Source organism: Giraffa tippelskirchi, chromosome 4, assembly GCF_054371585.1.
Source record: "Giraffa tippelskirchi isolate mGirTip1 chromosome 4, T2T-mGirTip1v1.2.pri, whole genome shotgun sequence".
Taxonomy (NCBI): Eukaryota; Metazoa; Chordata; class Mammalia; order Artiodactyla; family Giraffidae; genus Giraffa; species Giraffa tippelskirchi.
The window spans coordinates 150347328-150372731 of NC_137278.1; the positions used below are offsets into that span (position 1 = coordinate 150347328).

The 25404-nt window shown below is 40.9% G+C and overlaps 1 protein-coding gene across 1 annotated transcript in view; it reads left to right on the top strand.

Moving 5' to 3' along the window:
• PPM1H (protein phosphatase, Mg2+/Mn2+ dependent 1H) overlaps nucleotides 1-25404 on the top strand; it is a 301134-nt gene that overhangs the window by 78609 nt on the left and 197121 nt on the right. Inside the window, exon 2 of the mRNA XM_081588932.1 lies at nucleotides 23377-23542. Within this exon, the coding sequence (XP_081445058.1) occupies nucleotides 23377-23542 (166 nt within the window). The remainder of the gene's footprint in view (nucleotides 1-23376; nucleotides 23543-25404) is intronic.

The following is a 25404-nucleotide window of genomic DNA, read 5'->3' on the forward strand; positions in this document are numbered from 1 at the left end:
ATTCCTTGTGAGTAGGTTAAAGCTTAGTCACACAGGGCAGGGTTGGGGAGGGGTGGGGTAAGACTGTAGGCCTAAGATGGAACTGACAAATGGAGTCGGTGTGGTTCAGCCATACAACACTTCTACCCTTTCTTTCTCTACTCTTCTACCACCCCATGCCTGAGGGTGTGTGTACACACACACACCCACCCGTACAGAGTTTATACCTTCGCTGACCAGAAGATTCTTTCACATCTTTAAGCTTGATTTGTAAATTGCATTAATTATCACGTAGATGCATTAGATTTATGTGTAACTCAATTTAAGAAAAGACAACATAATTCTTAGGTAATTTAATATTTAGCATAGCTGTAGAGGTGAAATAAATTATTGTGATGAAATAACCTTGTGCATATCAGTGTGTGCTCAGTCTTGTCTGACTCTTTGTGGCCCCATGGACTGTAGTCCACCAGGCTCCTCTGTCCATGGAATTTTCCAGGCAAGAATACTAGAGTGGGTTGCCATCTTCTACTCCAGGGGATCTTCCTGACCCAGGGATCAAACCCGTGTCTCTTGTGTCTCCTGCATTGGCAGGCAGATTCTTTACTACTGTGCCACCTGGGAAGGCCCAACCATGTGCATAGTAACCTGTAAAGCTATAGGATCTCTCCAGTTTTGGGGACCACCCAGGCTATTTATTGCTTCACTTTCTTAGTTACAATTTTCAGTGTGATTCCAGATACAACGTTAGATTCTATCTGGCATCCGTTCATTTTTAAATTGTTGACAAAGTCTCTCTTTTGTAAATGATCCTGGGACATTTCTGTGTCCAACCAAGCTAGAGCAACAAGGATTCAGTTAAGTCGCTCAGTCGTGTCCGACTCTTTGCAACCCCATGGACTGCAGCATGCCAAGCCTCCCTGTCCATCACCAATTCCCGGAGTTTACTCAAATTCATGTCCATCGAGTCAGTGATGCTATCCAACCATCTCATCCTCTGTTGTCCCCTTCTCCTCTTGCCTTCAATCTTTCCCAGCATCAGGGTCTTTTTAAATGAGTCAGCTCTTCACATCAGGTGGCCAAAGTATTGGAGTTTCAGCTTCAGCATCAGTCCTTCCAATGAATACCCAGGACTGATCTCCTTTAGGATGGACTGGTTGGATCTCCTTGCAGTCCAGCCAGGGGACTCTCAAGAGTCATCTCCAACACCGCAATTCAAAAGCATATATTTTTCTGCACTCAGCTTTCTTTATAGTCCAACACTCACATCCATACATGACTACTGGAAAAACCATAGCCTTGACTAGACGGATCTTTGTTAGTAATGTCTCTGCTTTTTAATATGCTATCTAGGTTGGTCATAACTTTCCTTTCAAGGAGTAAGCGTCTTTTAATTTTATGGCTGCAGTCACCATCTGCAGTGATTTTGGAGCCCAAGAAAATAAACTCTGTCACTGTTTCCACTGTTTTCCCATCTATTTCCCATGAAGTGATGGGGCTAGATGCCATGATCTTAGTTTTCTGAATGTTGGGCTTTAAGCCAACTTTTTCCACTCCTCTTTCACTTTCATTAAGAGGCTCTAGGTCTTCTTCACTTTCTGCCATAAGGGTGGTGTCATCTGCATATCTGAGGTTATTGATATTTCTCCCTGAAGTCTTGATTCCAGCTTGTGCTTCATCCAGCCCAGTGTTTCTGAAGATGTACTCTGCATATAAGTTAAATAAGCAGGGTGATGTACTCCTTGGTTTGTCCTAAAACCTGAAATGAGCAAAAAAAGAACAAACCAAATACATATGGTTTTAGGGACACTGGGCATCAGGCAGCAAATGTTCCCCATTCCCTGAGAGATGGGAAAGAAATGAGGTGAGCCCCCTAATGGTTCCAGCTTTGAGAGAGGGGAAACCCTGGTGGAACCAAGCAAACTCCTTGAGTTGAAGAAGAGCTGAGAGTCTGAGACCACCAAGGAGGCTAGATTTCTCAGAACAGCATACTAAGAGGAAAGAGCTCTATAGAGAAAATGTTCCAGAGATCTGCAGGGAGTGCCCCTCTAGTATTCAACAGAGTTCTATGAGCTCATTCATGTGAGGAATGAGCTGAGACTGGAAAAGAAGCTGTTTGAAAGCATTACAGCAACAGTATTAGTGCTCACACAGAGCCAAGAATAGTGCCTGTTGCCATCAGCCAGACTAGAAACGTAATCACTCATGGGGCATTGAGTAGAGTGCTCAGAAGGGTCTTGCCTTAAATACTGGGGAATGACTCGTCCCTGATTAAACTTCCTAGTCCTGCCTGACAAATCTTAAAAGGAACATCTGAAACTGTGACCCAAAACAAAGCTCAGAAACATTCATAGGTGGACTTCCCTGGTAGTACAGTGATTAAGAATCCGCCTGCCAATGCAGGGGATATGAGTTCGATCTCTGGCCCAGGAAGATTCCACATGCCTTGGAGCAACTGACCCCATGCACCACAACTGCTGATCCACACTCTAGAGCCCACATACTATAACTACTGAAGCCCGTACACCGAGAGCCTGTGCTTCAAAATAGGAGAAGCCACCGCGATGAGAAGCCCTTGCACCGCAACAAACAGTAGTCCCCTGCTTGCTGCAACTAGAGAAAGCCCTCATGCAGCAACGAAGACCCACTGCAACAAAAAAATTAAAAAAAAAAACTAATCATTAAAAAATACTCATAGGTACACAAAAATATCCCATACCCAACAAGGTAAAATTCATTGTCTGAAACACAATAAAAAATTACCAGGCAGTCAAGGAAGCAGGAAAGTAAGACTCGGTTGTCAGCTTTGCTTGTCAGTCCCTCACAGGCCCACGCCAAACCAATTTTGTACAGAATGGTCTACATTTTGGTTGTTTCCTTGTGAGGTTTAACCAGCTTCTCTATCCCCTTTGTTTTTCATGCACTAGAATTTATGCCTAGTTGGTTAGATTGGGAAGAATGCTTTATAGGCAATGCTTTATATTGCATCACCCCAGAAGGCATATAATGTCAGATCATTCCTCACAGGATACATGTTAGATCTTTTGATTAAGGTGGTGATCATCACAGCTTTCCCTTATAAAGGTGTGTTTATCTATAAAATGGGCATGTTGTCTGTGAGGTGATACTTTGGCACTATGTGAATATCTTTGCCAATAATCTTTCACCTGATGGTTTTAGCATACATTGATAATCCTGGCCGAAACTAATTATATTGTTGGGGATTGCAAAATGATTGTTTTTTAATTGTCATTTCTTTGTACTTAATGGCATTTTTCTGTAAAGAGAATTTTTATTTATTAACTGAAGATCACCTGCAGTTCTTCTAAACATGACAGGATCATTACTCAATTTCTTTCCTCTAAATATCAATTTTCAGAATAAGTAGCTAGAGTAAATAATCACTCCCATTAGTAGTAATTTAGTATTTTTAATGTCTTTTTTTTTTTACTATTGTGAATATGGGACTCTTTTTTCTATGTAAAAATATGTGTATTTTTGATGCTCTAATGATCTCAGATTTAACCAGTTATAGTCCCTTCAAACATGTTCCTGTGTCTTTCTGAAAAACCCCTATTATCTTTAAGTATTTCTGTGCTTATTCGTCCAAAACGTTGCCTCTGATTCATTTGTACTTTCACTGTCTCATATTATTAACCAGCCAGGTTTCTCTCAGTGGGAAAGGGGTTTAGAAATCAATGTCTAGGTGCTCAGAATGCTCACTCTCCTGTGGTATCATTGCTTCTAGACCCTTTCAAACAGACAGAGTTTTGAAAAATATGTGTTTCAGCAACTGAAATTCTATTGTTATTACCAACTCAAATTTAACCTAACATTATAAAGTTTTTATTAACTTGGATTTAATTTATTTATTGCCTTATATTAAAAATCTTGGGTCTTAATAAATAACATTGATGTTTCCTATATCCTAATAATATATGGTTTCAAATTTTCAATACCAATATTTATGATCACAGTAAAACCACTGATACAGAAAAGGCAGAAGAACCAGATATCAAGTGCCAACATCTGTTGGATCATAGAAAAAGCAAGAGAATTCCAGAAAAACTTCTGCTTCATTCACTACACTAAAGACTTTGACTGTGTGGATCACAACAAACTGTGGAAAATTCTTAAAGAGATGAGAATACCATACTATCTTACCTGCCTCTTGAGAAACCTATATTCAGGTCAAGAAGCAACAGTTAGACCTGGACATGGAACAACAGACTGATTGCAAATTGGAAAGGAGGACATCAAGGCTGTATATTGTCACCCTGCTTATTTAACTTGTACGCAGAGTACATCATGTGAAAATGTGAAATGCTGGGCTGGATGAAGCACAAGTTGGAATCAAGATTGCCAGGAGAAATATCAATAACCTCAGATATGCAGATGGCACCACCCTTATGGCAGAAAGTGAAGAAGAACTAAAGAACCGTTTGATGACAGTGAAAGAGAAGAGTGAAAAAACTGGTTTAAAGCTCAACATTCAAAAACTAAAATCATGGCATCTGGTCCCATCACTTCATGGCAAATAGATGGGGAAACAACAGAAACAGTGACAGAGTTTATTTTCTTGGGCTCCAAAATCACTGCAGATGGTGACAGCAACCATGAAATTAAAAGACGCTTGCTCCTTGGAAGAAAAGCTATGACAAACCTAGACAGCATATTAAAAAGCAGAGACATTACTGACAAAGGTCTGTCTAGTCAAAGCTGTGGTTTTTCCAGTAGTCGTGTGTGGATGTGAGAGTTGGACTATAAAGAAAGCTGAGCACCGAAGAATTGATGCTTTTGAACCATGGTGTTGGAGAAGACTCTTGAAAGTCCCTTGGACTGCAAGGAGGTCCAACCAGTCCATCGAAAAGGAAATCAGTCCTGAATATTCATTGGAAGGACTGATGCTGCGGCTGAAGCTCCAATACTTTGGTCACCTAATGTGAAGAACTGACTCATTGGAAAAGACCCTGATGCTGAGAAAGATTGAAGGTAGGAGGAGAAGGGGACAACAGAGGATGAAATGGTTGGTTGGCATCACCAACTCGATGGCCATGAGTTTGGGCAAGCTCCAGGACATGGTGAAGGACAGGGAGGCCTGGTGTGCTGCAGTCCATGGGGTTGCAAAGAGTCAGACACAACTGAGCAACTGAACTGAACTGAAATCTACTGAGAGAATTTTAAGTTTTTTTTGTCCTTTTTCCTCTTTAGATTATTAATATATCCCACAGTTGTTCAAAAGTGACTTGTAGTAGCCCATATGATTAGATTGCTGAATTAATAATAGTTTGAATTTGTTTTCAACTATGGGATATACATTTTTTCATTTTTGATTTACTTTTCAAAAGTCAAAATTATTTTCTTAAAAAGATAGTATGTACTTTAAAAAATCGAGTTCCATTCTCTTCTTCACCTCATCCCTCCCACACCTAACCCCATAGGTATCTGTTTTTTATTACTTTCTAGTTTATTCTCCAGGCCTGTGTGTGACCTTAGTTGTGTCCAACTCTTTGCGACCCCATGGACTGCCAAGCTCCTCTGTCCATGGAATTTTCCAGGTCTGAATACTGGAGTAGATTGCCATTTCCTCCTCCAGGGGATCTTCCCAACCAAGAAATCAAACCTGAGTCTCTTGTGTCTCCTGCATTGGCAGGTGAATTCTTTACCACTGCACCACATTGCTTTTATTTATGTGTATTCTTATTTTCTCTTTTTTATATTTATATTGCTTTTTTTCCCATTTATTATATCCTGGAGATCACAGTAGTGATATAGATTTTTTAAAAAAATAGCAAAAAAAACCCCTTCTGTTTGTGAAATGATCATTAAAATCTCTGTTTATGAGAGGTTATCAGAGTCTTTAAAGGATAATATGAAAGTTTGGAACTGTAATTTATCAATAAATCTTTGACTACAGAAACACATTCATTAAATTTTTGAAATATCTATACAGTGTTGGAGTTTGGAGCCAGTTGAAAAGGTGTCAGTTGGTGGTCAGTTACTCTATAAATTGTTATTTATGTGCTTTGGAATTTGTGACAGTCCTAGGAGCAGTTGTTTAAATAGGTCACCTTTGGATTAGAGCTAAAGTCTGTTTGTGGATAGGTATGGATGCTATTTTAAGTCCTTTTCCTAGCTTATTCAGAAAAACAAGCAGACAAGTGAAAGATTTCTCTGGAACTAGTCCATTCACTCTCTGTGCATTGTATCACCTTAAAACTTTGCATTCTCTGAAAAAGGGAGATTTTAGTACTTTGAGTTATATAGTCTGTACCAGTGGCCACAGATAACCTAATTGCCAAATCTAGTATATACTTGAACTTTTCCTGGCACCTGACACTTTACCTTCTTAAATGCTCACCTCCTTGGCTTCTGTGGTATCAGGCGACCCTGAAAATTCCTTCTGAGACTGCAAACTTTCTCATCTTCCTTTCTTTGCAGTGTAGTGAGTGGGGAGGTTTAGACTTCAGAATCAAGTGGGGATCTGAGTCGGGCTTTATCTCTTGAGAGCTGTCTGAACCTGGGTTAGTCAGTTTTCTGGATTCAATTTTTATAAAATGGGACATATAACACCTCTCCTATGTATCTTAATATTGGGAGGCTCAAAAGAGATAATAATACAATTAAATTATAAAGTTTTGACAAATGTTACAGTACTCATTTTTCTTAGTAGTAGAAAGTATGTTGTAGTTATTAATTTGGAATATAGACAGTATATAATTATCTTTGATAGGAGAATAGTTGTCCCAGATGGCAATTGACCTCCCAGGCTGGATATGCTAAACAATCAGCATGGCCTCCACCCCTTTGTTTTGCAGCCAGTTCCACCATTGGAAACAAACGTCCCGTGTCTTGCCTTTCCATCCTGCTATCCCTTTTCCCCATTTCTTTTTAGTTGCCGACATGAATGAATCTCAAGTGTGGTAGACTGGCAACCACTGCTATTCAAACTCTCTTCCTCTGCAGCTAGTGACCCCATAGAGCCCTCCCAGGACTCATTCTCATCTCCTTCATGGAGAGTCCCACTGCCCTAGCCAAGCTCCTGCCACTCATAGTGACTGACACCCCCTCCCACTCCCAAATTCACGTTCCTGCCATCATAATTCCATGCCTTACTGGGTTCCTCCTTTCCGTCTCTAGAAGCTTCTGGTGCTTCTGACTCTAGCAGTACTAACCAGCACTAGAGGCTTATAAAGCAGGGTTATATCACATGCTATTCTTTAGCTTAGTGCCATAAGGCTGAGGGTGCCTCATTCCCTCATTGGACGGAACTCTAGTCCCTGGCCAACTCAAAGGGACTGTGTTTTATCTAGTCCAGTTACTCAATGTCATTAGTAAACCAGAACTGTCAGCCCCACTTGGGAACTTTTCGTGATCCTACCTTACATCTATTGAGTCAGAATCTCTTGGTGTGGAACCCACGTTTTCAGAGTTCTCCAGGTGACTTGTAGGCATATCATTATGAACAACTGATATTGGAATTCTAAGTGGAAAGAATGATACTTTTCCATGAAAAGTGTCATAAATTGTATTTGTTGTCATTCAGTATTGTGCGCTTTATGGTTTAGTAAAATTTCCAGGTAAGCCTGTAAATGGAACTGATGCTGTTTTGGTCAAAATCTATATTGAGTCAGTCATCTTATTCACAAACCTTTTTTTTTAAATTTAGCTGCTTTGAGTCTTAGTTGCGGCTTCTGGATCTTTTGTCATAGTGCACAGGGCTTAGGTGCTCTGCGGCATGTGATATCTTAGTTCCCCAACTAGGGATCAGACCCACCTTCCCTGCATTGCAAGGCAGATTCTTAACCACTGGACCACGAGGGAGGGCCCACAAACTTTTAATTATAGCCCTTTAGAAATGCGTTAATAAGTTAGAAAGTATTTTGAAAATGTAGGATGTGAGAATTGTGTATTGCTTTTATTATTTACTAATTAATTCATATTTCATGTCAATGCAGAAAGGATATGTTGCAACGAGCTTATAAAAATATGCAATTTAGAAGGTAATGAAATGAAAATTACCCCTCATGGCTCTTTTTATGAAGAAAAATTGTTCCTCCTGATTTCCTCTCATGCCCCTAGTTCCGCAATTAAAATTCATTCTCAGCCATTTGGAGCCTGTTTCTTACTACAGCCAGGATTCTGCAACAATGAGATCTATTTTAATCTCTAGATTGAAATGCAGTAAGGAAGGTAAACAGTACCTCATTTCAAATCCGTGGAATTTCCAACAATTTCTGAGACTTATGTAAGTCCTTCCGTTTCTCAGGGTCCTAGCTGAGAGTGGTGGTTCGTTCTCATTTGCTAAATTTCTAATAATTGAACATCCTACTGTCTCCTGATGGTAAATGTCAGGAATAACTCTCTACATTAGTTTAGCATTTATTCATAAAATGCAGCTTTAAAAAAGAGTCTTCCCAATAAACTTTGGTTAGTTCAGTTGATAACAAGTTAAAAATCTTCAGGGATTGAATATGCCTGACTAGAGAGGCCCCGAGAATTGTATCTCAGTGTCTCGTTTTGGTCATAACTGTCAAGTTTTTGCTGTTACTTATTTTTATTTTTTTTAGTTTCTCTTTTATTGTCTAGGATAGATATCTAGAGATTCTTGATAAGATTCTTGTGATAAGAATTTTAACACTGAGTTACTTTTTCTTCCTTGATGTCAACAAACATTTCATTCTAGCTGTTTGACTACCTGCTGTATGTCAGGCACTACACTAGTCTCTGAGAATGTAACATCAACCTCAAGTAAGAGTCTACCTCTGCCCTCATAGTACTTAATGACTACTGTAATAACAGTACAAGTGAGTATTATAAGGGTTGGTTGCTCTTTGACTCCTTAACTAGCAATTCACAGCCACCCACAGGGAATTTATTATCGGATGTTGGGATTACCCCAATATTCCAGGGATAAATAAGTCTTGGAAATAGCTAGGTCTAAGGGGTATTAGTCTAGGGACTCAAAGTTATGCTCTTTATTTCTCATTTGTACTCTTACCTATGCTTCATTTCTTCTTTGTCTCTGTCTCTCTTAGTCTCTCTTCCCTCTCTCACCCCTACCTTTTTGCCTTTCATTTTCCATGGAAGGACTCTAATTGTCTCACCCACAGCCAGGTAGCCATCCCTAGACCAGTCAAGTGTGGCTAGGGAACAATTCTCTGAAGGGAAGGAGGAGGGTAGGAAGGAGAGACAATGTCCAGAAGAAAGTAGGTCTGGACACATAAAACATATCTCTGCCAGGGCTTTGCTAAGCACTTTACGTTTATTCATTCTCTCAGTCCTCACAGTAGCCCAATTGTATAGCTCGAGACACTGAGCTTTAGGAAGCTCAATTAATTAACTTACCCAAGTCACACAACTAGCAGAGCTAGGAAACCAGCCCAAGTGTCTGGTAATTTCCTACATTGTAATGACTGTACTACTTAATGGCTATGTTGCAGTGTTTAAGAACTTCAATAAAGAAGTACATGTGAAACAGCCTTAAGATGATGTGGTTCTTATGATGTGGTTCTTAAACTGAGTGTTGCAGGTAGGCAGGGAGGATGGGCATTTGTCAGACAAAAGGAGGATAGATCATTCCAGGTAGAGGAAAAGGCATGTGTGAAGAAATTGTGGCGTGTAGCAACACTTCTTTCTGTAAACGACAGGATGGCTTTTATGGCTGAGAATAAGATGTGAGGAGAGCAGTGAGGGTATGGATGAGGCCAGATCATGAAGACCCTTGTGTGGCAGACGAAGGTGTTTACATTTTGCTGTGAGTCTTCAGGGTTCATTTGAAGGACTTGGAACATGGGAGAGACATGGCTATGCTCATGGTTGAGAACAATCAGTCTTGCCATGCTCTACAGTATTTACTGGGGGAGGGCCAGCCGGTTAGGAGGTTTCTGCAGTGACACCCAGAGGGTGTTCTGAGGGTCTGAACTAGACATGGGGGATCTAAGTCATAGTTGTGAGGTCAGTCTACAGGCTGAGGGACTAGATGTAGATGAGAATAAGAAGCTAGGAGGACAGGAACATTCTTTGGAATTCTTAGTCCACTAAGACAGGGATGCCAGAAGGATGGTATTTGAGACAGAGGTAGACAGCAGAAAGAAGGAGCAAATGTGTGCAGGTTTAGGCAGCTTGGATGTATGCAAGATACAAATGCAGGTATCCTGAAGGCATTCAGAAATGCAGGTCAGACACCCCAGAGATCTGTACGTAGATATGAATATGGCAGTGCTTACTGTTTAGATCTGCAAGAAAGACTTGGGAATAGAGATCTCCCAGAGTAAGCAAGCTTGGTAGGAAGGAAAACCAAATGGGAGGTCACAGCAGCCGTTGAGGCTCACTTGTGTATCCCTACATTAAAGGGCTAGTGGGGATAGGAAATTTGAGTTAAATTCCTATTGCATAGAGACTTGCTATATATATGTCAAATATACTTTACTAGGTATCAGAGGGTTGTCTTAGTACAGCTCTAAAACCATATTCCATCATAAATTAATTTTGGCTCAAAAAGTTGTTGAAGATTTCTCATTAACTGGAGGTGGGAACAGGGACAGATACAGAATCAACAGTTGGAAAAGGAAGTCTTAGAACTCCCCATTCCAGCAGAGATCGTCAGAGTACCCCTGAAAGGTGCTAAACCAGCTTTTGGACGTTTCCAGTGAAGGGAATTCCTACTTTCTGATGTAAATAATTACTGCTAGGCAGCTTTAAACAGCGTCAGAATTGCCTTTCTGCTACTTCTGGCTCCCCTTTGGGCCTCTGGAATTTCCCTCCTGCACAGCCATCCGGGCCACGGCCGCCTGGGTGTAGGCTGTGAACAGAGGGAGTGAGCCGAGAAGCCAAGTTGGTGTGTCTAATTAAGAATATGCAGATCATGACAAGCTGAAGGAGGAGGCACAAGCCACCTACACGAGAGTGGCCATTGTTCCCACAACATCCAATTCCCATTTTGGGGAAGTGAAACCATGAGTCGTTTTGATGGAAGACACAGCTTCAATACAGCCCTACAAAGGAAGTACAGTCACGAGACTTATACCTTACAGAGTCCAGAATCGAGGGGGTGAGATGAGCCAGGGATGGGACAGTCCTCTATGCCAGGTCAGCAGCAAGCATCTGGGACAGTTATCCCTGGGTATCCCCAGGGCTTGCTCCCAGGACCCACCAGGGATTCCAAGCCCTGTGGATCCTCACATCCCTGATATAAAATGATGCCGTGTGACGAATTCAGCCAGCTCTTGGTATTTGCAGGTTTCACATCCATGGATAAGAAGGGCTGGCTATACTCATAAAGTAGTTGGAGTGGAAGTACTAACTTTTCTTGGGCTTAACTCTAAGCAGTTATTTTCAAACGTGCCCTGGGACAAGAACTTACGATGGACATCCTAAGCTCAAGTTCTCATCTAAATGTCCACAATCTGGATGTGAGCAGGGTTACCATACTATAAAATGCCTAGGCAGCAACTCAGAAGAACAAAAGCTATTTTTGTCATCACAGCAATCACTTGATTATGAGGGGAGACCAACAATAGAACTCAAATTAAGATTCTACCTGGAGGTTCACCAGGCTCTCATTTATCAACCACTTTTCTGCCGGAGATGTTTGGGGCTCACTTTATATGTTTTGCCCACTTAAGCACTTACTACGTAAATAATTTTTTTCCTTGGGAACAGCTCACTTTCCTTGAAGTGAATTGATGGGAAACCCCAATAAAAATATTTTAGGCTTTAAGAAACAAATAGTTAGAACTCATTGACTACTTATGTCCTCCATGGATGTTATGGAGAATATGAGTTGGTTCATTCAGCTAACATTTATTGAGTGCCTACTCCCTGCCGTATGACTTGAGAGGGGGGAAAACATAACCAAAATCAACATCCAGCAAGCATTCTTCAATGAACTAAAATAATGTTGGGAGTCCAACATCATTGTTTTTGTTTCAGGATGATATTGGGCATCCAGTTTTAAGCAGTTGACATACTCGTCAGTGCGTTTGTCCCCTTCAAGGCCATCACACAGTCTCATGGTACTTTCTAGCGTTTTGAGGGTGGAAAGATCAGTTTTACTAACATAGAACCCAGACTGGCCCTTCGAGGCCCTCAAGGGTTAAACTGGCATGTTATTTTCCTTATAAATTAGGGAGCCTTGGTCTGTTAATGAACTTGGTCATGGATCTGGGCACAAAGGTAGAAATGTTGGACCACCAGACTCCTCTGTCCATGAAATTGTCCAGGCAAGAATACTACACTGGGTAACCCTTCCCTTCCTGACCCAGGGATCGAACCCGAGTCTCCTACATTGCAGGCAGATTCTTTATCATCTGAGCTACACAGGGAAGCCCAACACACTGGGCACAAAGGTAGAAATGTTGGATCAGATAAAAGTCAGCTTTCAAAGGGCTCTTTTATTGTTGTTGTTGTGCAAATCTGGAAACAAATCAGACTTTCTCTGTACGGGTTCACAAGGGTGAAGATTTTCCAAAGCAGGTTATATTTAGTTAAAATAAATGTGTTTTTTTTTAAAAAACAATGGCTGAAGTAATTAGGGGGAAATAATTGTTCTTAATGTACATTTTCACTAATACTGTGCTTGCCCAGGGGAAAAAAAAAATGTTGGCATGCTGAAACCGCGTGACATGTCACAATTGCATCTTGCAATACCTGTGTTGTATTTATAGGCTGTTGTGCAACTAATTACAAGAGCACTGGCTTGTGTGAACCCAATACATCATTTAAAAGCTCAGTGGCTCTGAGAAAATGCCAGTGTGGCTTATCTAGGACGTTTAACTGAAACATTTTCTGTATGATATTGGTGGAGCCAATAAAATGAGGATAATGACACACCTCTCTAGTGTTTAGGGTTCCAGGCATTCACTCAGTTGCTAGATGGAAATGCTTTAAACAGTTCTGTTTTCCAACAGTCAGACAAGTACCCTGTGAGGAAAGTACTGCCCATTGTCCCTGTCTTACTGATAAGAACCAGTAAGATAAAGTCTTAATAACTTACTGAAAGCCCTGCCGGTACTTTCTGCCTGACCCAGCCTTTAGACCTTGGGAATCTGGTTCCATAGGCTCTTGTGCTCTTAATGGCTTTACCCAACTGCCTCTGAAATTTCTAGCAGAAACCTGCTTGCCTCTCTGCCCTCCCCCATCCAGTGTTTCCTGCCCTGTTGTGTGTTTAGGGGCACAGCCAGCGTATTTGAGGAATGAGGATGAGTGGCCTTCACTTCTCCAGTGCAGGACAGAGCACATTTTACAAGATTTTTTTCTAAAGCAGAAACTCAGAACTCCCAACACTGAGAGTTTCATCCTCTTTACCACCAAACAATCCTCTTCTGTACGCAATTGTTCTTCTTGTGTTGCCTTAAGGTTGAAAAGGAAAATATCAGAGCCCTCAATGGCCCAGAACTTTCTTTATCCCTTGGCAAAGGAAAAGCCAAGATTGTATCTGGAGTTTTTGAGGAAACTGCTGATTAAAAATGTATGTATTTTATTTGATGTCTGTTGAGATTAACACACTTTTATCTTTTGGTTTTATTTCATTAGTTCCAGGCTTTTTTACAGTTCGCTTTTTTTTTAGGTTGCACGTTTGAAATCGACTTTCACTTTGTCCTGAAAAATACATTTCTCTAACATTGCTGATAGTACAGATATATCTGGTCAAATAAAGAAAGAAAACCTTATCTTGAGCAATGCAGTGGCTTCAAGCACATGTTCTTTTTTTTTCTTTTTCTTTAATTGCCAACAGGAGCTAATAGCTATGTGCAGGTAGCATTATTCTAAACCCACAAACAAAAAAAAAATTATTCTTCTGCTTTATTTTATACAAAACTTCCAAACTGGAAATCGTTTTTAGGCAAGCCTTTATTTTGATTTCATGTGGCCCCCACCCAGTTGCACTGTGGCCTTGTGTGGGAATTGCTCCAGCATCTGACAGAGCACACACTCACTTCCTGATTTAAATGCGGAAGTTGGTCTTTGGTGACATCAGTGGTTTTGCCAAGAGGACCCAGAGAATAATTGAAAGGAAGTATCCAATGGCAGCTTTCTGATTTTTACCTTTACTGGGAATGCTCAGGGCCGGGGTAAAAGTTCATTTCTAAACAGCCAATGTGAAGGAAAAAACATTGCTATTTATGTAGGGAGATCTTTGGGACATATCATATCTTCTTTTTATCTCTAGTGGGTTTTATAAATCTTCAGTTATCTAATTACATTGGTGAGGAAGCTAGAAGCTCATTGTTGTTCGGTTGCTAAATCGTGTCTGACTCTTAGTGACCCCATGGACTGTAGCACACCAGGCTTCCCTGTCCTTCACTATCTCTCACAGAAGCTCATGGTAGCCCCCAAATGCTGCCTGCAAAGTATATTCAAAGATGAGTTACAAGTAACACCAAGATGCACATTCAATTCCATCCTTACCTACATCTCTCTCTTTGCTTCACTTACATATTATGTGTAGCAATATGAAATTGTCAGTATTGTACTATTTTTGACCTACAAAAACTATTTCAGAGCATTCAGTCTAATAGTTCAGTTCAGGGGTCAGCACACATTTTTGTAAAGGTGTAGATAATAAATACTGTAGGCTTGGTGGGCAGACAGTCTCTGTGAAAACTGTCTCTGTGGAAACTACTGACTGCCATTGTACCTGAAGAGGCACAATAGACAACGTGTAAATGAATGTGTTTCAACAAGTGTAAACGGCAGTGTTTCAATAAAACTTGATAGACATGGAAAATTGAATTTCATATAATTTTTACATGTCATGATATTCTTTGATTTTTTTTCCTGACTACTTAAAAATATTGGAAGACACACAAAAATAAGCAGTGAATTTTGCCTGAATTTTGCCCACCAGCGATAGTTTTCCAACCCCTGGTTAAGCTGAAGTTGGCTAGCACTGCCTTTGCAATTTTTGCTACCAAGAACTTTCTGTTCACTGACCTAAAGCCAATTTCATTTTCTTATCCTCCAGAATGCCCCACCCCAAGCCTTGTTTCACCTTCTCATCTCCCTTTGTAATCAAGAGTACCTCATTTGCTCATCCTGCCAGTGAACACTTAGGTGGCACCCTCTTTGCCCCTCTATCCTCCACTACTCGTATTCAGCAGTTCTCAACTAGGAATTTGAAATTTTTTACTTCCTCTGAAGCCTTCCTTTCCCTTCCACCAAGAGCCACTGCTTGATTCATGACCTCTTTGTCACTTGGACTGTTATGAGACCTTAGGTGGGCTCTCTGCTTTTGTCATTTATTCTCTGTAATCCATCTTCCAACAGGCCACTACTGTTATTTTCCTAAATAATTTTTATCATATTAAGCCCTTTAATATTGTTAAGCAATTATTCTCCAATTAAAATAAATTAATTAAAAAAATTTTTTTAAAGCATTTTAGATTATTCCCATGGGTCATAGGCTCTATAGGATGAAGTTCCAATAGAATTTCATGATCTAGTTCTAATGTAGCTCCCTAACCAAGCCCATACATAAGTCACACCCACTCCTCTTTATAAAGTTCTTTCATATCACTGTTTTCAGAGGTTATTCCTATGTCTGGAGAGTCTTGCCTTGGTTTTCCTCTGACTCTTTATTTCTATTATCATTTTTGGTCACACCACAAGGCATGTGGGATCTTAGTTCCCCGACCATGGATTGAACCCACGCCCCCTGCATTGGAAGCATGAAGTCTTAACCACTGGATCACTAGGGAAGTCCCTTTTCTCTGACTCTTGATTTCCTCCTTTATTCAGTAAGGCTGAGTTTAGGTGCCACCTCAGCTGTGACACTTTCCATGACTCTTCTTTTGCAGAATCATCTCCTCCTCTGCATTTTCAGATCTCTTGTGACATACACTTTTGGTATGGTACCAGTCAGAACAAATCAGTTATTTATAGGAAGATGGCCCTACTCTACAGATGGCTGTGGGCTTTGTGAGCATGAAAACCACACCCTAGTCTTCTTGCTTTATCCCTCTTGGCGTCACAATATTTTAAAGTAATTATCTCAGTCTATATGTACTACATATCTAATACTTTTCTAAGTTTACTCATGAAGTCACACAGATCTGGTTGCAGGGTTGCAGAAACAAATGCCTTTTGGGTCAGGCAGATGACAATGGCAGAAGCGGACAGAGTGAGATCTGGGATGAGCTAGCAAGGGTGTTGTTGCTGATTGTTGTCTTTATTGTTGTCACTCAAGAGTGTGACAGGTGTAGCCTGATGTATTATTTTTCAAGAAAAATGGGAAAATTAAGATTTTTAATATAAATATCCCCATTTTAAAATATGGCAACTACAAATTCACCTTAAAAAGAAACTTGTGGGCAAAAATGAAAATACCAACCTGTGGGCTGAATGTGGCCCTTGAGACCCCAGTTAGCAACCCCTGATTGATCACATCCCTTCATTAGCTGCCAACAGAACCTGGGACCCAGAAGGTGTAAGATGTGTGATGGGAGAAGGTGTGTATGTGCTCTGTTCTCACCTGGGTTCATCCTGCCTTCTTGCCACTCTGCCTCCCCCACCTGTTGGTACTTAGCCACCTTCCAAAACATGAAAGCCAAACATCACGGAGAATTCCATTTCCTTCCATCCTTTCTCCTCATTGGTAACACACTGGCTGTTAACTGCATGGACTGGTGTGACCTCCTGTTGTCCCTCCTTCCAGGACGTGACTGAAACCATCTGGGAGAAGCTGTTATTCTCGATAGATGTTCAGGCTGTTTTTGCTGATGGCTGTTATCAAAGGCTTAAATTCCTACTCAGAGCCATGCTTTTCTAGTAAACCAAGAATGAAAGGTTATTAACGCCCTTGGAGCTAGGAATTAAGTTGTCCTTATGTTCCAGCCAATCTGGGTGGTCAGTAACCATTTCAGACAATCACATGGAACATTGCCTATGAGGTTACCTCGAATAGAGAATTTTAATAATTGATTGCTATATTTCGTCTCCCATCAATGATTGATTTCCCACCCCTCCCCCTATAGCCGTTTGCTGTCTGCATCTCAGTTGTATATGAATCAGCAATAGCTCAATTCACCTGATGGCCTTTTTAAAACACTTGTCCCTTCTTAACCAGTGTCATTACTGCATGTTAGCCGTATTAACACATCATGTAAACTTTTTAGCCTAAATGGTTCAGGCTCTTATTTCCTTTAAAAACAAAGCAAGAGAATAATACCAAACAAAAAAACGAGAGATCAAACCCAACCAAATTCTCTATTCAGTGGGTCTTGGGACCTGACTGTCTCAGTCCGGAAGCCTGGGGAGAGATGGCGTCCGTGGGCAGATCTGGGTGGGAATTTAGAATCATCACACTGCTAACTGTGTGGGTGCTTTCCTGTGTACAGAACATTGTGTGGATTGAGTATTACAAGAACTTTGAGAAAAGTGCTCAGAGGAGCAGGTAGCCTTGCTCAAGAAAGGTCCATGTTCTAGGAAGTGTCATGAAATGCCACGTGTAGCTGCTGATGCCTGGAGGTGATTCTGTGCCCTTGAGGCTGGCAGAGGGACACTGACATAAAGAAGAGGGAAGAAGAGGTTCCCCTCAAACTCACACAACTGCATAAAGTCCTCTGGGCCCAAGACAAGGAGCACTTAGCTTGTGTTGGATATGTTATTATTAAATAGTAGTATTGAGTACCCACTGTGTGCCAGGCACTGTTAAATACTTTTCATGCTAGGGCATTTCGTTTTAATGACTCTTCTATAATTGGAGGTAACTGTTATTATCCCCATTTAAGAGACAGAAAGTAAGCTTACTGTGTCTGAGAGCACACAGCAAGTTTGAACTTGGCCTTTCTGACCAGTGTCTCTGTTGATGCCTCTGCTGAATACCTCATGATCCCAAGGGGAACAGGTTGGTAATGAATGAGTTGACACCCATGATGCATGGGAATCCTCTCAAAACATACCAACTGTGACTCCCCTTTGTGGTTTGATTGTCCTTGTAAATCCTGTTGAAAATGGTTCCGTTGTGACTTCTGTGGACCAGTGGCTTCTGTGACAGGGGCTCACTTCTTGAGAAGAGTTGAGAATATTTACTCATCTGAATTTAGTGACAGGAACCTGTTCTGTGTGTGTTATATTATCAAGTGAATGTCCTTAAGGTCAAGGTTTTGAGCAGATGAGAAGGCAGATAACTTGATCATTTAATGGTTGCCATTAAAACCCGGACTTGCCTGCTGAAGTTTCGGTGGAGTTGATTTTTTTTTTTTTAATTTGTGACTAGAATATTTCACAAACAGAAAGAAGGAAAACAGGTTTCCCGAGTGTGTGATAGCAGCACAGAATGAATCACTTGTTCTTTTTACATAGTCTTCCACTGCTACGATCTCATAGTCACATCTGTGCCTGGTGTTCAGGTCATAGCTTCAAGTTGTGTCTGATACACACAGAGGATTTTGGTCTTCCAGTCCTTAAAATTCCATATGTACCTGTTTTTATAAGGAGAAAAAAAACGAGGTGTTTTGGTCCAATTGAAGGTAGACTGATAAGTTAATGCAATCCATAAATGAATTTAACTTTGTCACGTGTCTCCCAGGGCACACATATCCTGATCTTCTAAGGGAAGAATGAACTGAGTGTAAACTTTCCACATTGAAGACATAGCAGCTAACCTTTCCTTTCATCCTCTCACAGTTCTCCCACTTGAATTTTAATCCTAACTTCAGAATTTCCCAGTTCTTCAATTAAGGTGACTAATATCTCCTCTCCCCAACATATATATTTTAGCAACTCCCAGAATTTAATCCAAGAAGTACGACTAAGAAACTGAGGTTTGCAGAAGTTAAGCAACTTGACCAAGCACTCCACTGTCCAGTAGTTTTGACTTTAAAGGAAGGAGAACAGTGGTGGCCAACTCATAGAGTCCACAAGAGGATTCCATGAGTTAGTCATTACATGTGTTAATAACATTAACAGCAGTCCTTGGCACATAATTAGTTCTCAACAAATGCAAGATACTATTATTGCTCCACATCTAGGGAGTAGGCAGAGTTGAATTCTGTCTGCGTTCATTCTTTCAACAGATGTTTGTTGAGCACCTGCTATATGCTGTGTTCTGGGGAGATAGCCCATAGTCTTAACCATAGTGCTTTATTACCTCCAGTTTAATCTCGGGGAAGATGTTTTCCCCCTTTGTAGGCATTTGGAAAACAATGACACCAAAGAGATGATGATTCATGGTCCACCAACATTTTGTTTTGAGGTCCTCAAAATAAGTATCATGGGTGGATATTGCTTAGATAAAGAAAGCACATCTCAAAGTCATTCCGGGTGATCTCAAGATAGTGCTGACTTTTTCCTGGAGCCTAGGACAAGAAGAGAATGTAACTACTAATATAGCTGCTCACATAAAAAAATTACTGAATCTATTGACAGCATGATACTTCTCAACTCAGGAAAGTTTTTCTGAATTTACTTTTAGAGGAATTGGAGGTTTTATTTAAATTTTGTAAACAAAGCATTGGCCTTTGAAGAACAAAATGAAATATTTAAGTTGATAGAGATCAAGCTTTTTAAAGCCAAAGTTAATTGATAAGAATCAGGTCTTTCTACTAAGGCTGTAGAGAGTCAGGAATTTAAAATAATATGAAATATGAGATAACAGTTGTATGTGTGTGTGTGTTTTAATTTTATTTCTTTTGACTGCTCTGGGTCTTTGTTGCAGTGCACAGACTTCTCATTGCGGTGGCTTCTCTTGTTGCAGAGCACAGGCTCTAGGCAAACAGGCTTCAGTAGTTACGACCCGTGGGCTCAGTAGTTGTGGCTCCCAGGCTCTAGAGCACAGGCCCAATAGTTGTGGTGCATGGGCTTAGTTGCCCTGCAGCTTGTAAAATCTTCATGGATCAGGGATCGCACCCGTGTCCCCTGCATGGGCAGGCAGATTCTTAACCACTGGACCACAAGGGAAGTCCAGTTGTATGTTTTAAAAAGGCAGTGGCTTTAAATTAATATGACTTTATCATCTGGATAATAATCAGATACCTGACTGAACAGGCTTCCAGGGTTGGGGCTACTGTCTTCTCTCTAGGTTGACCTTTCTGATATTTCATCAGTGTCATTCACGTGAAATGGCAGAGGAAGTCCACCCGCGATTGTTCTTCACAGTTCCCTAGCTGTGATGAGTCATTGCAGGACAGCCGTTGCAACCAAGTGCTGATAAGAGTAGGCACACAATAGGAAAATAAAACAACCGAGAGCTGAAGGAGAAAGAGCTGGAACTCAGAAGTGTGTCCACAGCTCTGCTGTATTTAGCTGTGTGACCTTGTGTAAATCACAATCTTCCCAGTGCCTGGGTGTCTCATGCATAAAGTTTCTAGAGTCTCGTGATGAAGTTAGGACAACTTTGGAGTTTCATATCCACTAAGAAAGATGGGAGACACTGCACATCCAGGGGACAGTGATTCGTGATTTGTGTAATTATAGTAGCTTTGTTGATTGTTGGAAAAGAGCAGTGGCAGATGAGTCAGCCTGGCATGAGCTATTGGAGATCAGTGATGCTTTTTTTGTTGGGAAAAAAAAAAACCCGACTAAAGCATAAGTTTAGGTGCCAATGGTCGGGGTGATGCCAAGTTCCAGAAATAGAAGCTTGGATCTTGGTCAGAGGACAGTATGGAGGGGACTGTGGTCATGGACTTGTTTACCCAGCTGCACCTTCAGCTTTCCCTGGGAAAGTTGCTTGTGGGTGATCATGGGGGTGTAATGTCACCATCCAGCAAACCATCCATGCCACACATGTTGCTTGGGAGTCACTATCACTGACTGAGAGGAGGCAGGTGGTATTTTGGATGTCCTTCCTCTGCCTGATTTGTTTCTCCAAAAATCTATGTGAAAGGAAAACTCCAGTTAAATGCATGTATTAGGAGCTCCAGTGGCAAACCTCTGGACTAAACATGGGCTGGTCTAGAGACAAACAGATCAGAACCATCCGTCCTTTATCCTTCCTCTGGGCACTTTCTCCAGTAGCCTTAGAAGCAGGAAGAGAATCCCCTTTCTCTCAAGCCTGGACCCAAGCTCACGTGATCTGCTTATTCTCTGCTTCCCCACACAGTCCAGCAGGGGCTGCCACAGACTGATGTGAAGCCTTGTGTATTGTGTTGGCCAAAAAATTCGTTTGGATTTTCCTTGCAATGTTATGGAAACCCGAATGAACTTTTTGGCCACCCCAATATAATAATAAGAAAAAGGACTACGATTGAGTGACTAAGCGCGCGCGGGGGCGCGCACACACACACGCACACACACGCACACACACACGCACACACACACACACACGTTGGGCTGGGGGTCAAGGGAGGCCTGACTGAATTCCAGCTGCACTACTTCCTGGCTGTGGCACCTGGAGTAACTTCCTTAGCTTGAGCAGTAAGCATAGTAGTACTAATAGTCTTATGCAGGTAGCCTGTGTCTTCATTGTGTCTTCAAGAATTGCATTGTATTCTGAAACCATATGAAAATTCCTCCTGGTCACAGGAGAGAGAGTGAAGGTGGGACCAAAAACTAGACCTTGAACTCTTCCTCCCTTCTTCCCTGAGAGGGTGTGATAAACATCGGAGGCAAATTTGACATCATAGAGATCAGCAGGGATCCCACCTCCTTACGCAGGACTGTTCCCACCCTAGTAAGGACAAGGATTTTCAAACTCTATGAGCAACAATCTACTTTAAAAAAAAATCTTACACAAAACTGTCATGTGTAAAATGAATATAAAAGGCTTTTGTTTATAAAAATATACAGTTGACATTTATAATAAACTCAGTAAAAATATGAAGCTGTTTCAATGAATAGAAATTTGAAATAGAGGTAATAGATGATTTTTATGATCATTTCCCTTTAACATATAGATAAGTAATTGCAAATGGTCTTTTTTAAAAAAACAGATCTCCTTCCAATCTAGTGGTATCGATCAGTTGAAGAGAAAAGATAGAAGGCTTATTATGCCAAAGCTGCCCGAAATATGTAGACTAGCATATATTTGTTTACATGTAAGAGATGGGAATGAACTTTTAAATTATTGCATTTTCCCCCAAAAATGCTTATACCTTTAAAAAATAAATTTAAAGTAAATGTGAAAGCACCTGAAACACCTCCATAGAATTCCAGGGTTTGGTAGAAAACTGCTCAAAACACACTCCCTGAGATCGTACAGTACTCACATCTCAATTTGCTCTCTGTTTCCTGTTTGACTGTAGCATGTATGTGTTGGCTTACAGTTTTCAATACTGAAAGCCATTTGATGTAAAAAAAAAATGATGACATTTGAATAAGCTCTGCAGTCTGCCTGACAGTGCTGGATCAGTATCAGTTGTTCATTTTGATGTTGTTCTTGAGTGATAGAAAATGTTGCTTTGGGGTAAGTTGGGTGAAGAGTGCTTGAGACTGTATACCATTTTTGCAGTTTACTCTGAGTTTATGATTCTTTCAGAATGTAAAACTGTTTAATAAAAGGCGTTTGAAAACAATCATACTCTAATTAATTGTTAGGAAGGAGTACAAGACTAATAGAGTGATGTATATACCACACTTTTAGAGTGGGTTTCCATCTATCTTACCTTATTAAAACAAAAGCATCTTTCTTTCTTTGCCACTGAGTCTATATCCTCCACCCTCACTCTGTCACCTACTGTGACACTGTTGAAGTTTTGGAGAGAAAAGACAGCAATGGCAAATCAAGGAGATCTCTCTTTCCGGAAAACTATTTTAGCTGCTGCTTAATTACTTAATAAGAAAATGGTGCTGAAACCCAAGAGTTCAGTCTGCAGGCACCTGATACATAAAAAAGCTTTATGAATGATGTAGCATGTTTTTCTGAAGCATTCCTATTCTCAAAACATTAGTAATTAGGCCAAAATAGTATCAACATACCATGAGATCATAAGGCCACATGTACAAATCAGTGTGCACTGTAGTCCATTGTGATGATGCAATGTAAGGAGTGTTACTTTACTGGAGAAAAGATAAAGGAGAAGATAATTTTAAAAGAATAAACCTTTGATCCATTCACTTCTCTGTGTGTAAAGTGAAAGTGGTCATGGTGGTCATGAAATATACTTCTTTGTTCCCTAGGATTTTATAGCGTGCTGTAAATTACTGCTTTGTTCTTTGATAAGATTGATGGTGGTTTTGCTCTTTATCACTTGGAAAAATGCAATGAAATTTCCTGAGCCAGCCATCTATCTTCAGTGTAATTGGCAAAAGACTGATTATCTCGTTTGTTTTGACTAGAAATGAATTAGTGGGGTTGATCACAGCTATCAGACACCTGCAAAGGTGAACTGAGCTCTGAACAACACTTTATCAAATGTTTTAACATGTGCTTGTATAAGTCCACTAAAAAATCTGTTCACTCCACCAAGCTATGATATAGGGCATTAGTCTGATCGGCTTTTCTGGCTTCTCCTCCAGGGTCATCAATGCCGGGAAGAGCACACACAACGAAGACCAAGCCAGCTGTGAGGTGCTCACTGTGAAGAAGAAAGCAGGGGCCATTACCTCAACTCCAAACAGGAACTCAGCTAAGAGACGGTCCTCGCTTCCCAACGGGGAGGGGCTGCAGCTGAAGGAGAACTCGGTAAGACCCTCCTTCACCCCCACTCTTGGGTGAGAAGAACCCACACACTCGGGCCCCACTGTGGAGTGTTCAGAATGGAAGAGAGAAAAGCCACGGCCTCAGGGTTGGTGGAGTGGTGGGTCTAGGCTCAGGGCATCACACTCACAGCAAAGGTGATACATGGAGTTAGGAAAAGCTGGTGTTTAAGTTCTCAACACTTAGAGAAAATGCCCACATCATATGAGTTTTGTTGCAAGAATTAGTATGTGTAGCGGTAGATGGTTTTAAAGAAGCAATTCAAGGTTTTTGTGAAGGAGCTCATCCTCAGAAGCCCCCCAGGAGGAGTGGAGTAACTCTAGCCGTCAGCTTGCAGCCCAGCTACGACTCTGCCCCTGTCCTCCCTTCACGTGTCCCTTAGAGTTGCACAGTTGGAGCCTGTGCTTGATGCTCTTCCAAATTAATATTTGTTTCAATTGGCCCAAAGCCCTTGCATCCTATGGGGTGGCCCTCCAGACTGAATGCCCTGCTGACAAACCACAAAGCATTTCTCCTCTCTCCAGTTTCTGGAGAACAAAGCAGACATCCTTGGAAAGTTCTGAAGACGCTCTTAGCAGAATATAGGGAACAATGAGCACTGTGTCCATCATCAGATTCTTTAGTCCTGCAGAAAAGAGACATGAAATGGGATGACCCAGATGGGACTATTTGTTCTAATGATCTTGCGGATATTTTTGGTTGTAAATTTTTATAGGATTGTAAAGGATCTAGGAACCTGTCCTTAGTTAAAGTGATAGTGTCTTGTTGCATTCATGCTTAGTGACTAAGAAGAGTACGCATTTATTTTTATTTTGTTAGCGTTAGTTCAGCTTAGGGTTAAAAAACACAGTGACCTATGGAGACTCATCAGTTGTACTTGTTTTCAAGGCAGAAGGAAGCATTGATTAGGCCTCTCCCAAAAAGGAAGAGTCAGGGACCCACATGAGCAGGACAAAATAATAGTGGTTAAGTGCATGTGCTCTAGAGTAAGACAGTTCAGAACAGTCTGTTGCTTAAAGCTATTCAGTTTAACAATGTGTGTGTGCTTAGTCCTGTCCGACTCTTTCCGATCCCATGGACTGTAGCCACCAGACTCCTCTGTCCATGGGATTACCCAGCAAGGATCCTGGAGTGGGTTGCCATTTCCTTCTCCAGTAGATCTTCTTGACCCAAGGATTGAACCCAAGTTTCATTGGGTCTTCTGCATTGGCAGCAGGATTCTTTACCACTGCACTGCCTGGGAAGCCCATTCAACTTGGGGGTAGTTATTTATTCTTTGAGCCTCAATTTTCCCTTGTCTAAAAAGAAATAATAATAATAGTAACTACCAATTAAGGTGGGAGAGGCTAGTTAGAAGTATGAAATCCAACAGTCCATGCAAAGTCCTGAGCTGGTGTCATCATTAATAAATCCTTGATTGATGTTAGTGATTATTATCCTAAAGTCAGTTCCACTTCTGTAATCCTCTATGAATAATACCCACTGAATTTTCATTCATTTGTAAATTGGAAATCACACAATTTTTTCCATACCTTCTTGATGGAATTATTTTTGAGGATTGAATTATTATGGAAAAGGGCTCAGAAAATGTGAGACATTAATGATAATTGGATATGGGTGCCAGTGACTTAATGTTGCTCTTTCCCCTGGCAGTTCCTCTCTGCCACTGGGATATAAAGTGATTTCTGTAAAAATAAGACAGTGTTGACATTTGGCTGCAAGCCAGTTGGTGATGGCATATTTTCTTGTTGCTAAGTTCCTCCTAGAAGTGGAGCCAGGAGTAACTATTTAACTTCCTTTCCTTAAGAACAGTGAAACCAGCACATAGGCACTTTAGAATGGAGCCA